Source organism: Cardiocondyla obscurior, linkage group LG03, assembly GCF_019399895.1.
Source record: "Cardiocondyla obscurior isolate alpha-2009 linkage group LG03, Cobs3.1, whole genome shotgun sequence".
NCBI lineage: Eukaryota > Metazoa > Arthropoda > Insecta > Hymenoptera > Formicidae > Cardiocondyla > Cardiocondyla obscurior.
The window spans coordinates 5,872,770-5,887,506 of record NC_091866.1 but is presented as its reverse complement, the minus strand read 5'-3'; the positions used below and the strand labels follow the sequence as shown (position 1 = coordinate 5,887,506).

At 33.4% G+C, this 14,737-nt stretch overlaps 1 protein-coding gene and 1 pseudogene across 1 annotated transcript; one reads left to right on the top strand and one right to left on the bottom strand.

Moving 5' to 3' along the window:
- Window positions 1-698: 698 nt before the first annotated feature.
- Window positions 699-3,463, top strand: LOC139113820 (uncharacterized). The gene is made up of 6 exons (XM_070675239.1): window positions 699-702; window positions 748-892; window positions 959-1,085; window positions 2,216-2,359; window positions 2,423-3,161; window positions 3,298-3,463. The coding sequence occupies exons 1-6, from the start codon at window positions 699-701 to the stop codon at window positions 3,321-3,323; spliced, it is 1,185 nt and encodes a 394-aa protein (XP_070531340.1). The 3' UTR covers window positions 3,324-3,463.
- Window positions 3,464-3,867: 404 nt separating this feature from the next.
- On the bottom strand, window positions 3,868-7,913 carry LOC139113819 (uncharacterized; annotated as a pseudogene).
- Between the last annotated feature and the right edge of the window lie 6,824 nt (window positions 7,914-14,737).

Sequence of the window (14,737 nt, the reverse complement as noted above, 5' to 3'; positions counted from 1 at the left end):
TCGGGTCGAGTTCAATAAAACAATGTCGCGAGAATTATTAGCGGGTTGCGGCACAGATCGACAGGGCGGGCACATTATACATAGTGATGTCAAGTAAAATATAGAATCTTCATGCACAAGATTTTAACTAAATTCCTTCAAGCCAAAAGAGAAAGTTAGAGACGACCCTCACTGCGGGGTGCCGTATCCGGGTATAGACAATGGGACGAAAGGGTGAAAAAGTGAAAGCTAGGAAATTCCACAGGACAATAGGGTAAAGAGAAAGTTAGAAAATTCCACAGGACAATGAGGTAAAGTGAAAGTTGCACAAGTCTGGACAGAAATGCGCTGGTCTAGTCGGATGTGGCTTGTAAAATGAATGCAAGAGAAATTAAATATGACTGTTAATTTGGCTCACCCACTGCTGGCATCTCGATTGTACCTCGCGGTGTTGCCTCTTTTGCTCCTTGATGAAGTCGGCGTCGCAGGATACGGCGTTCTCTCGTGGACGGTTTCCGTACGCCTGTCTGCGGGGATCGTTTTTAGGGATGTCGTCTAAACTCGGCTTCCTCAGGACCACGGTGATCGGTGTCAGGCGGTAACGTCGGTGGCTGGTGATTCTGGGGTTGCCGCGCGATCGTCGATTCAGCGCGTGGTAATAGGCCGTAATTTTGCGAATCTGATATTTCCGACCGCCGCGTCGTGATTTAGAATTTGTCATGGGTAGTTTCACAAAGTACAAATAAGTTAAGTAAAGATTCCGGGCAGAAAGCGTGCAGTGCGTCTGCACTACTTCCAACACAGGAATACCTGCTAGACTGAATCTCAAAGACGTGCAGTGCGGCTGCACCGAAATCAATCTTCAATCACACAGGTTAATAAATATAGCAAATAGTGAAACTGTTGGATCATGGTAAGGTAAGGTATCACTGAATCTAGTCACACGATATAGAATTAACAATAAGTATATATTCTAAAGTTACGTTACAATAATGTTGGTTATACAAGAATATAAGTACGAACTAAGTTTCGATAGAGACAAGTTTAAGAAAATAGTAAAGGACCCGCACGCGGGATGGACTCTCTTGAGAAGAGAGATGCTTAAGGTTTTAAGTTGGGAATAGAACTGACGCTTCGGTGAGACTGAGCTCCGGGCTTCACCGGCGCTGCCTCCCACCTAGCGCTTAGATGGTAGTGGGAGTAGGTAGTGGGAGTAGCGGCGTTCGGCGCTGCCGGCCGCCTGGAAGTGGAACGGTGGTGGTGGGAATAGCGGCGTTCGGCGCTGCGGGCCGCGTGGAAGTGGTCCAGGTTTTCCCGCCGAAATACTTATATGTAGAAATTAAAATATACTTTTACTAACATTTTTAGTAATTTTGTACGCACGGATGCCATATGTATGGCGTAGCTTCTAAGTTTTTATATATATATATATATATATATATATATATATATATATATATATATATATATATATATATATATATATATATATATACTAACTACTAAGAATTAGTCACGGTCGAAAATTAACCGAGAAAAGGCGATTATATCCGGTGGGACGTAACACTCGCTTGCACGCGTTCGTGTTTATACGGGTAGACAAAAATAGAAGTATATCGCAAGAGTACGCTATTAATTCTAGCGTATACTTTAAGACATTTCGCGACTTTTAACAATCGAAATTAAATACTCATGTTACTTATATTTTAAATATATATTTTTACATTACGTATAATTTAATTTTGAGATAATTTTCGTTTTCTGTCTTGAGATAGACAATTTTAAATGCCGTTTTCTGTCTTGAGAAAGACAATTTTATATTGTCTTTCTGAAGACAGAAAACGAAAATTATCTCAAAATTAAATTATACGTAATGTAAAAATATATATATTATAATATAAGTAACATGAGTATTTAATTTTGATTGTTAAAAGTCGCGAAATGTCTTAAAGTATACGCTAGAATTAATAACGTACTCTTGCGATATACTTCTATCCTTGTCTACCCGTATAAACACGAACGCGTGCAAGCGAGAGAGCGAAGGTGCGCCTATAATAATTCCTTAGCGTTCACTCATGCTTTCTCTCTCACACTCACGGGTCGCGAGCGAGAGAGAGTATGAGAACGCCCCCCACCAAATTTTCCCCCGTCCTCTCGCTCTTTTCGGCGTTCCGCGTCTCACGTACGCGATCCGCGGTGAGGCCTCACGCACACTACCCCACCTCACGCACGGGAGCCGCCGTCGCCGCAGTGCGACAGGCCATTATTGCCGGTCACTGTACATTTTGCAGCTGATGTGTGGGAACGTCCTCGTGTTGACGGAAAAAGAAAACTTAAAATAACTGCTGTACCAACAATATTTGCAAATGAAGCGAAAGAGGTAACAGTTATTATAAGATGTTTTAAGTATCAGTAATAAATTGTAATAAATCTTTTTTTTCAGATAAGTTATTCTGAAAATCTGCTCAATAAAGTGGGTTGTAATGTTGAAAGACATCAGTATGCAACATCACAATCTACCGAAACTGAAGTGCAAGATATTGATAATGAAAAAGAAAATAATAATTGCGAGAAGAGTCCTCCACTGAATAACGATAGTATAATACAAGATATGGAAGTTATGGAACGGAAATTAAACAAACAACAACGAATAATACGTAAACGATTTCGCATTATGAAACAAAAATCTATCAAACTGAGATATTATCGCGATCGCTTAGTTACTGCACAACATATTATAAAGACAATAAAAATGAAAAAAAAACGAAATGAGAAGAAATTTAATTACATAGCTTTGGTTAAAAATATACAAAGAATATTTACCAGTGATCTAATTAGAGCTTTAACCAATAACCGAAAAATGCAGAAATGGAATAATAAATCTATTGAAAAAGCACTTCGATTAAGATTTACTTGTGGTGTGAGCGGATATGAAGAACTTCGTCGCCAACACTTTCCTTTACCAGGACTTCGTACATTGCAAAGAAAAATAGAACACTTTAAATATGACAGCGGGATTTCGGATGACGTTTTCAACTTTTTCAAAGCAAAAATATCGAATTGGAGTGAAATTGACAAAGAATGTTGTTTAGTATTCGATGAAACTAGTATTTCATCGGGCAGAAGTTTCGATACTTCATCTCAAAATTATATTGGAGATGTAACTTTTCCAGAACATACAGGTATAGCAACTCACGCTATGGTATTTATGTTAAGCAGAATTGCATGTCGGTGGAAACAGATAATAGGATATTATATTACGGGTGATGGATTTAATGGTGCTTTGTTACAGCCAATAATTATAGACGTTCTTCACAGAGCCAAAGCAATTGGACTTACAATAAATGCTGTTACTTCCGACATGGGATCAGGCAACCAAGCTTTATGGAAAACACTTGGTATTACGGCTAGTAGACATAGTACAATTATAAGTAACATTGCACATCCATGCGATTCAAAACGTAAATTATATATTATTGCGGACGTACCCCATTTATTAAAAAATTTAAAAGCGTCTATTTTAAATAATAAATTTATCGAGCTACCTCCTGATATTGTTTGCAAATATTTTTTGCCAACAAATACGGTAAAAGCAAAACACTTTGAGGAATTAATTGTAACACAAAAAGAATTCCAATTATTATTAACACCAAAATTGAATTTAACCGATATTGACACAAATAATAACTTTGAAAAAATGCGTGTTAATAAAGCAAAAAATTTATTAAGCCATGAAGTAAGTAGTGCTTTAGAATTATTGGCTGATGAAAATTCTACATCAGAATATATTACTACAGCAATTTTTGTAAAAATAATTGTAAAATGGTATACGATTATGACCTCAAGGCATTGCAGAATTGCTTTAGGTACAAAAAATTTGGAACTGTATAAAGATAATGTCTCTTTTTTAAATGAAGTTATATACATATTTTCTAATATTCGTATTGGTACAAAAGGAGGTTTTAAACCTGTTCAGAAAGGAGTGATAATTTCGACGAATTCTATTTTACAACTTTCAGAATATCTCTTTCGCGAAAAAAATTTTTCTTTTTTGCTGACAGGTAGACTTACTCAGGATTGTGTAGAAAACCTTTTCTCTGTGCTTCGAAGCAAAAATATTACATTAAATGCCTTGCAATTTAAAAATAATTTGAAGTTAATTACTATTTCTTTATATTTGCGACCGATTTCTCGAACTAATTATGAAGATGATTTTTTAGAAGAAATTACTAAACACGAATCTAAATCATGTATTGAATCAAATGATATGTTATATGCGGCTGAAAACGTAGAAGAATTAAATTGTATGGAAATAAATAGTTTATACAATATCGTGGGATACATTATAACAAGTATAAAAGGCATGACACATCTTTGTCAGCGTTGCATTCAGAGTGTTGGTTTAACACGTAAAAGTTTATTACGATATGCCAAATTAGCTCGATTGTGAATGTACAAAGATAATACGTTATTCTTTGTCAATAATGAAACGTTTGAGATATTTAAGCAGTTAGAAAATATATTTAGACAATTAAAAAATTCATTTACGTGTCGAAATAATGCAAAAAAATTTTTAATAAATAAATTTTCAAACATTTGTAATAACTGAGAAAAAAATTGTCTTTCTCAAGACAGAAAACGAAAATTATCTCAAAATTAAATTATACGTAATGTAAAAATATATATTTAAAATATAAGTAACATGAGTATTTAATTTCGATTGTTAAAAGTCGCGAAATGTCTTAAAGTATACGCTAGAATTAATAGCGTACTCTTGCGATATACTTCTATCCTTGTCTACCCGTATAAACACGAACGCGTGCAAGAGAGAGAGCGAAGGTGCGCCTATAATAATTCCTTAGCGTTCACTTATGCTTTCTCTCTCACACTCACGGGTCGCGGGTGAGAGAGAGCATGAGAACGCCCCTCACCAAATTTTCCCCCGTCCTCTCGCTCCTTTCGGCGTTCCGCGTCTCACGTACGCGATCCGCGGTGAGGCCTCACGCACACTACCCCACCTCACGCACGGGAGCCGCCGTCGCCGCAGTGCGACAGGCCATTATTGCCGGTGACTGTACTGCAAATTTTACTTTCATTTTTGGAATTAAGTGTGGAAAAATGTGACTATCTGTCAATCTTTTCATCTTTCTCCGATGTGGAAAACTCTTTTGATCAATTGTATACGCTGCTGTTATATCATTCCAAGAAGCACATTTACCTTCACGGTCTGAACATTTAGCATCTGAATCTAAAAGTAAATTTTTTTCCACAAGATTGTTACGCACACCTTTTTAAAGATGTACATATATAGTCGTATAAAGACACAATACATTCTTTTTTTACTTGAAATACATTTTTCATAGGCATAATTTCTGAAAATACAAAATTATTTTTTTTAACATATACAATTAGTAAAATGATAAATATGTGCATTAGTACTTACTATTATGTCTTAAATATTGTGCACGTGTATCTTTAATTAACATATTTATTGCTGCTATATTTGGCCCTCCTTTTTCACATACAATAACCATTGGTTTGAAATCACAATTTTGCAGACATTCGATCCATTCTTTTACACATCTTGACAATTGAATTGATGTTGTTGCGCTATTGCAAAAACCGTATCCAACAGGCATTTTATGACCAGAAGCAAGACATCTAATATAGAATACAATGGCATGGTCAGCAAATCTTCGTATACGTCTTTTTATCCAATCTTCAAATCCAATAATTTTATTGCTTTTAATATTATATGTAAGAGCGGGTTGTATGGCCATTTCGTTCCAAACGAGTATTATACAGGGTGTCCCAGATCAGTGGACGATGCCGTAAATGATAGGTAGATTTAATCAAATTAAAACAAAAAGTCCTTTACCATTTTGAAAAATTCTCAATAGTTTTCGAGAAAAAAATTAAAATATATAAAATGTATAAGCGTAAGAGCGACAAGAAAGCTGCGCGTGAGTGAGCGCGACAGGCGAATGACTAAAAATGGCACCGTCTTCTGTCGCGCTCACTCAGCCCACGCTTCCTCGTCGCTCTTACGCGTACATAAATTAATTTTTTTCTTGAAAACTATAGAGAATTTTTCAAAATGGTACAGGACTTTTCGTTTTAATTCGATTAAATCTACCTATCATTTTCGGCATCGTCCACTGATCTGGGACACCCTGTATATAAGTCTTTCACGTTTATATTTTTGGCACTTAAAGATATTTTCGCATAATATTGTTACATCCAGTATCAATCAAAATACGATTTACTTGTGTATTTAGAGTAGTGTATTTAGGACACAACAGATATTTAGATAAATAATTATAAGAGGAACGGAATCTACGATAAATGCTTAAACAAATCATTTTATTTTGTATTGTGTACCGCCTTGCCTGTGCAAAGATTAATAAAAATAAGTACATAAGAATATATGCAAAGCAACACGTAAAAAAAGTAAAACAATCAAAAATCAATATCAAAATACATGTGTATAAAATATTATATGGAAATAATAAAAAAAAAAGAAAAAATTACTCTATTCTCACATGATAAATTTTGTTAGAAACATCAATTATTTTTTCTAATATTATGCAAATGCTATAATTAAACACAGTATATAAAATGATTAATATATTAACTATAATATATATAATAATACATTATACTAATACAAAAAGATTGATGTTTATCGGCATTGGATTGATATTAGATAAAATAGTTGAAATAATAAGAAAATATATTATAGGAAATTGTACAAAGAGGAATTATGTTACCTGTGGTAGAACATTAGTATTTCTTAACACCATATTTATAAAATCTTTTCTTACTTTTGCAGTTTTATCTTCTTGAGTTTTATTTATTTTAGTCAATTTTATTGTTTTGTTTAGATTTCTTTGTTTTAATCTTTTAATAACTTTCATCATGCGTCTCTTCTGTGCTTGTAGTTTTATATTATTATCATACAATATTCTTGCTTTTGGGGACAAATTATTTTTTCGAGTTATTTCTGCCAGATTAGGTCTTTTTGTTTGTAACTGTTGTTGCCTTTGTGATTTCAATGTTTCCAGTTCCTCTTTTATTTTTTGTAACTGAATATTATGTTTCATTTGCATTTGTACTTGCTTTTCAGATATATGTGCTGTCTTTTTGTAATTGTACAATACTCTGTTGTTGTTTCTCTTGCTGTTGAGATAATAATTCTATATTTGTTTCTATTTGTACAGTAAATTCGTGTTGGTGTTCTTGTAAACCTGTACTGTTTTGCTGTATATTTTCATCACATATATCTGTTATCATAGAAGAAACAGCTGTTTAACTCAATCTATTATATTTATTACTATTTGTGTAATCACTTTCTTTAAAATGTTTATAACACACTCTTAGTTTGAAAATGTCATCTTCTTTATGTGGTTTTAATATTAAATTTTTCATCCACTTTTCACGAATGTCTAACCTTTTCGGAAATCGGTGTAATGGTGAAGTACCTGCTGATGTACAGTCGAATACTGAACATGCTCGTATCATCTTGTCAATTGAATTCAAGAAATCACTTTTTACTGAATATTAACGGCAATGCAATAAATACAAATATCTTATTCTCTTTATTAATATCTAAGATAAATATATATCGCATTTCAATATGGCTAACCACTCACACTACACACTTCATTTAATATTCTCGTCCATAAGCCTGTCTTTCGGTGAGGGCGCTACAAACATTAGTACCGATCAAATCATAGGAGTTTGTAACCCCTAGTCGCGCCCGTTGCGATAGCCACGGTTACTACCACTGTGACGTCAGAAATTAAAATTTCCACTAAATAAAGTTCCTAGATCCTAGTAAAATTGATTCGACCAATAGCATGAAAGTGAGGATTCTCAACCTGGTCTTTTGGATAGACGGTCCCTCTCTGTAAGAAATAATCTATGGTAGACTTTAAGAATAATAACCAATATGTTAATGATAAAACAGAACATACAGCGACATCCTAAAATATTTACGCATAATGTCAATTTAAAAGAACTTGATTACATTAGAATATAATTTTTCCATTTTTATATATATATATATATATATATTAACAATTTATGAGCCGCTGCGCGACTTTTTCTCTTATACCGCCGTATACTCTCGCGCTTTTAAAAAACCTGTTCTATTAAATTGATAAAATGCAAAGCGTTCCGCCAAATAATCATAGATTATTAGAATAAGTATTTTTCCTTTAACTATGAACAAAGGGCCAGCCAAAAAGGCGCCAAAAGTCAAGAGCGCGAACAATAAACAGCCCGAGATATCGGATCCTTGAGTCGCACACGCGGTCCCTAATTGTCTAATTTATGAGATATACAAAATGGAGGCGCCACGCTCTACCTGCTGACATATGATAAACATTATGGCTAACCCGATGTCTCTGGCTGACTGTTGAATGCTAAAGTTCTATTGTTAAAACTCTAAGAATACGTGGAGTGAGCTAAATTCAATAATTTAATAATTTAACGATTGTAGAAACTGACAATCACTTACTGAATTTTATAATATTAAATCTGTATCACTTTCGCTTGCACTGTCACCTTTTCTTAGAGTTTACAAAAATTTAATACTTTTAGTAATACCGAACGATCATATTTAAGGATATTTTACTTAAATACTAAATTACTTTTAAGAAAAGAGACCACCCATGTTACCACATGAGAGCACCCAAGTACATGTATTTAGCGCCTTCCAAATGGCTAACAGGCAACCATGCTTGTCCACCGAGCTGCCGTTCCACAGGCGCAGCGTTGCGATAATCATAAGCGCACCGATAATTATTGTTAAAATTACTTGTAATTATTATATGTCGTCCATTGTAAATGCACGTACATATGAGTGCATATATCTTTTTCTTTCTGCAACATTGAATGTAAGAATATTAACGTGTCTACTCTCATATGTATTTGCATAATTTTTATAAATAATTGTTCTAATACACCCGCAAGATTTATCTGTGACTCTGAATGCTTAAAACTTAAATCGCGTGGGAATAAACTTTCACACGGCATTAGATCAGTCGCCAATTCTAGGAACGCATAGTTTCGCGATATCTAACAATAACATTCAGAGCTACAGGTTTCAATCGCACCGCTATCAGCGCTAGGGGGACCGAAACCCCCCAAATTAATAAACAGTACATGTACGAAGAAATTCCATACTCTTTCTCCGCCGCTAGCCGCGTCATACCGAAAATCTAAGACGCAAAAAACCCCATTCCCTGTCGTCTAAGGCAAGGGATGCTAGACCTATATAAGCGGGCCCGCGGCCCGAGCGAGCGTTCAGTCTTTTTTCAAAAATCTACGAGAGTCAATCTCTGTAAATTCGGAAGCCACCCGAGGGTTACGAAGACGCTTCCAGCCGACAATTGTAACACTATCACGCTGCGTCTGCCTGAACCAACCGAACTATCCAACTTTGTAAAGGCGCTGCGTCTACTCGTCAATAAAATTAAAGTAATTTAATTGGAATTTTGAAACAATTCTTTCCATTTCCAAACTTGACCCTTTTAGCATTAAGAGAAATCGAAGTAACTGCTTATTGGTACATCTACAAGCCCTTGGAGTTTAAAGAGAATGATCAAAGCGTAAAATTAATATTGTTCTTCTCTTTCTCCTCTGTATTAAACCATACCATTATTTCTGAATAAATTATAAAACTGATTGCTCAAAAGTGCAGATTTGTTTTTCCGCTGCGAAGCTTGCATTGCGACCTGAGGGTTGTCTGCAGTACTCGCCATCTAAAATATAAATCCTCGCATTTTGCAAATCAGATCCTTTTTACTCCTTAACATTTGCTTAATAGTACAGATTTGTTATTTCGCTGCGAAATGTGCATTACGACCTGAGGGTTGTCTGCAATACTCGCCATCTTAATTAATAAATCTTAACTTTTTGCAAATCAAGCCTTTCCTATTTCAACCATTAATTGCTCAATAGTGCGGGATCGATTTTCGCTACGAACAGTGCATGACGACCTGAGGGTCGTCTGCAATACTCGCCATCTTAAATACGAATCCTGGCATTTCGCAATTTAATTTCTTTCCTTTTACAATCGTCTGCATCTTACTGCACCACGATTCCCCCTTCTCCCTAAAATTGTCCGCAAGCATGAGCATAATCGAAACGCAACTGCACAATTGCACTACGATCTAAAGGATTGTCTGCAAATACGTGCAACTCAACCACGATCTGCACACTTCTGCATTACAATTTTCCCTTCTCTCCAATTGTCTGCGAGTAATGTGCTTAATTGATATTTTGATGCATAGCCGCACCACGATCTGAACGGTCGTCTGCGATCCATGCAATTCAAAAACAATAGGCATACCTTCCGCATCACAATTTCCCTTCTTATTTCATAAAATCATTTGCCTAATAGAGCAAGCTCGATGAAAATTGTCTGCATTTACGCATTATGATTCTAGATGGTATGGAGAAAGAAGTATAAAGGCGGGAAGAAAAGGCGCGAAAGGACGGAGATTTATTGGCGCTTGAGAGATCTCATCGCCGCAGAAAAAGCAGCCACCAACCTCCAAGTTCTCCCCCTCACAGTTTGTTCGGGGCACCCGAAAAGACCGCGCCGAAAGACCCGCAGCCTGGGCCATTTAAGCCCAGAGGCCCCCGAATACTCAGTATTCAGAAGGGGCACTTTATTACCGTTCAACGTCCGCCACGAATAGTGGAAACGATAGATCTTACCACTTCGGATACCGAAGTGGAAGTCTTGGGCGAAAACCCCCCTAATAAAACCATCGACCGATTATTTAACAATATTATTAATAATTGTACTTCGAAAGAAAAATAAATGTTAAGATAAAAGGGATTTATTCTTTTAACTTCCCATGATAAGGCAGAAACGGCTCTTGCCATCCCGGGGTATAATCGGTGTATGCAGATTGCCCCTTAAACTAAAGAAGAGCAACTCCAACCTAGACCTTAGGATACCTAGAGTGGAGAAATAAATATCAACGCTCTGGTCCTTTTCAGTATTTCCCCTAGAAATCCCTAAATCCATAAGCCGAGACGTCACACCACCATATACTTAGCAAACAAATTTAATATTTCTTATTTCCAACTATTCTAATCGCTTGCGAATTGTTTGCGCAAGTTAAGAAAAACACTCTTATAATTTAGAAATTAATAGTTTAGATAAAATTAATTAATTAAAGTTGGACATTCAGATAGCAGACAACACTTTAAAAATTATTTTTTTTTATGTTATTTGATTCGAAATCATTTGCGAAACACGTCTGTAAAATTTCAGAATTTGCGAAATAATAATTTTGTTGTAATATTAAAATACAATTAATATCTGAAAATTCTCGAAAGACCGTTTCGACCAATTGAATTACCTATTCCTTTGCATTGTGAATAAGGTTTTATCGATTGTAAATTTGCCTTAATGCCTACTATAAGAATAATTACTTGCAAAATATTAATATTAATTCATAGCACAATACATTTCTTTGTAGGCGAGATTACCACTGGATAGATTTAAATAGTATGTTACATCGTGCTTTGCCGATATACCAAGTAACGGGTTGCCTCCTGATAATTTTATCGAGTTCAAAGATGGTATTTTTTTTTATACTCCTGCTTTTCGAAAAATGTATAAAGTGAAGCCTTTTAAAGATGTCAGCCAAGTATGTGATTAAAATTGATAGAAAATAATTTATTATTGCAACGACAATTTTTAATTAAAATAACATATTTTTATTTGTCTTTTACAGTTGGAAATAACGTGGACAATGCACTAAAATGTCATAATAAGAACGTTGTATTTTTAATAAGATAAACATAATACATAAATTATAATGGTGATAAATCAAAATTAATTATTTTATCAATGTAAATATTAAACTCTTTGTACTATTACTAACTTTTTTGGCAACTGAAATCTGAGAGAAGAAATAAAATGAAAATTTATTTAACATTCTGGCAAACAACACTTGGGATCTGAACGATACCAAATTTCTGATATATGATCATTATGTAGTTTAATAGGATATTTTAGAACCTCTTTTGGCAGCAAAATTATTGAAAAATCGCTGGTAAGTAATGTATTTAGTAATGGTAAATGAAAATCTGGTAATGGTTTGATGGTTTTCTAGCGTTCAACCCATTCCTTTGGCATATTGATGTCTAGATATTTAGTTTTGAACCACGGCTCGATTTTATTCAGTTCGAGATTGTCAAAATCTTCGTTGAAAATCATAATATTCGCATTCTCTAGCACCAAATAATTCAAACATTTATGTATAACATCTGGATTATACTCGAAATAAAGCTCGTTTTCAGTAATATAATCGCATGGCGGATAAAAATGCATACTTTCACACAAATCTTCCACATAATCTGTTGAATTTTCCTCATCGGCAAATCTAAAAAAAAATTTTCAAATAAGAGTTATATTTCACACATATTTTAATGTTTTTCTCTTTCATGCACACTTTCACCCACTTGTATATCACATATTTATACCTAACCTAAAATTATTTTCTTTGATTTTATAAATTTCATCGTAAATTCATTTCTGAGGACCTTTTTTTCAGCAAATTGATAAAGGAAAATATCGCATCCAAAACTTTTTCCAGATGTTGTTGTCTCTCGTAGGAGAGTACTACAGTAAGCTTTAATAAAGCATACATTGAACTATGTTCAAAACCGCTTTCACTGTTACCGCTGAACATATCAAGGCTCCACATTTTCTTCCGTAAATAACTAATTAATGTTGCTCGATGAGTATAAACACTTGTTTTTTCGCATTCTTGACGCATCAATTTTCGAGTTTCTCCTCTTAAATATAATGGGCCACATTTTTTAGGACTTTTACTTTTTCAAAACCCCATATTAATATAACATTGCAGTCTCTTACGTTAAATGTTATTCGAATTTTGCTACCACACCGACAGTATTCTAATGTAAAAATAAAGAAAATGTATAATAATGTTATCAATTTTTTGCGCGTGCGCGTGTATGTGCCATAAAAGCAATTATAAAAATTATTTAAAAAATGGTTAAAGACGTTTAAATAAATAGAAAGAATTAACAAAACTTTATAAAATAACTGTAATAAAAAAATACCTACTAATTATAAGTAAAGAGAATTGTAATTATAAGTATAAAGTATAAAAGAATTGTATTTATGGAAGCAGATATAAGTACACCTTAAAAACATTTTCTCTATAATAAGGTTTAAAAAACTAGATCTAAATACTTTACCATTAAGATATCCTCCATTAATATTTTGTGGTATATAGTGGTTTGAATAATTTATTGCACACGATTGTATTCGTCTTGTTTTCCACAATAATTTAGCAAAATACTCTTGATAAATACCTGACCTAAATTTTAAAGTTTTTCTATAATATGGTTTTTTATTAAAATTGCGTCTGTTTCGTTTCTGAACTCGCTCTTCTATTAGCGAATTTAATTCTTCTTTCGGTATAGAAATTTCAAAAGTTGCACTTTCGTCATCGGTTATTAAAATTTCTGATAAATTTTTCGATGAATCTAAACTGGTAATTGAGGAATCTACTGTTGAGATTTCCTTCTTATTTATCAATAAATCCTAATTGTTATATATATTATTGCATGCATATGTATATACAGAAGCTGGATTAATGGTGTCGCCCATTTCTTTTGAAATTGTATGCCAAATTTGATTTTCTTTTGTGCATATTTGATTATTGTTTATAATATCACTTTTATATTTTTTGTAACATTTTAATAATAGATCTTTGTTGATCTTCTGAGGTCTTTCTCTTTGCCGTTTCATTTGGTTATCACTATTACTATAACAAATCTATTCAAATTACTTTCGTCTTTCGTTCAGGAAAGATTGATCACGACAGACTGACTGACTGTCTGACGACTGTCTTCGCGTTTATACATGTAAAAATAAAAGACAGCGCAACAAACGCCGAGGTTCTTTAACAATCTTCTCTTGTTTTTTTACACTTATTTTGTTTTGTTACAAATAATTTCAATTTTAAAAAATTGTTTAATATTATTAAATATCTAAATTATTAAATTATAATAAATATATAAAACAATTATATGAAATATATTTTAAAAAATTAAATTAAAAAATTCTTTTTTAAAATAAAAAAAGCAAATAAATAGCAAAAAGCGCGCGTGCGTGTGTGTATGTGTGTATTATTACATATGGTACATATCAAAATATAATTATTATTTTCATAATGTCACAGGTGATTTAGTAATAATAGATATTGTTACTTCTAATAAGCACAAAATTGAAGAAATACCTAATTATATAAGAATAAAAGAAGGGGAAGAAAACCAATATATATTATGCGGTATTATAAGATATGAAGGCAACACCGCAACTGTGGGACATTACACTGCAGTATGTCGACGACCAAATGGAATTTGGGAAGAATTTGATGGACTTGCAAAAAGAAATAAGATCCACCAAATAAAGGTAAAAAAATAATGCCAGCAATATTATTTTATAAGAATAATAAAAGTAATATTTTGTAAAATTTTAATTATTTGACACTTTTATCCTATTTTGACCGATTTATTCGTAAGAAAAAAATTCAAGACCTTGCTATCTTAATAGCAAATAATTCCAAAAGGATTTTGATACTATAATCATAAGTATTGTCAAAATTTGCAGCCTTAAATAAATTTTAAAAATAAAATAAAATAAAATAAAAAATGTTTACTAAGAACAAAGAAAACCAAATAAATAGCAAAAAAAAAA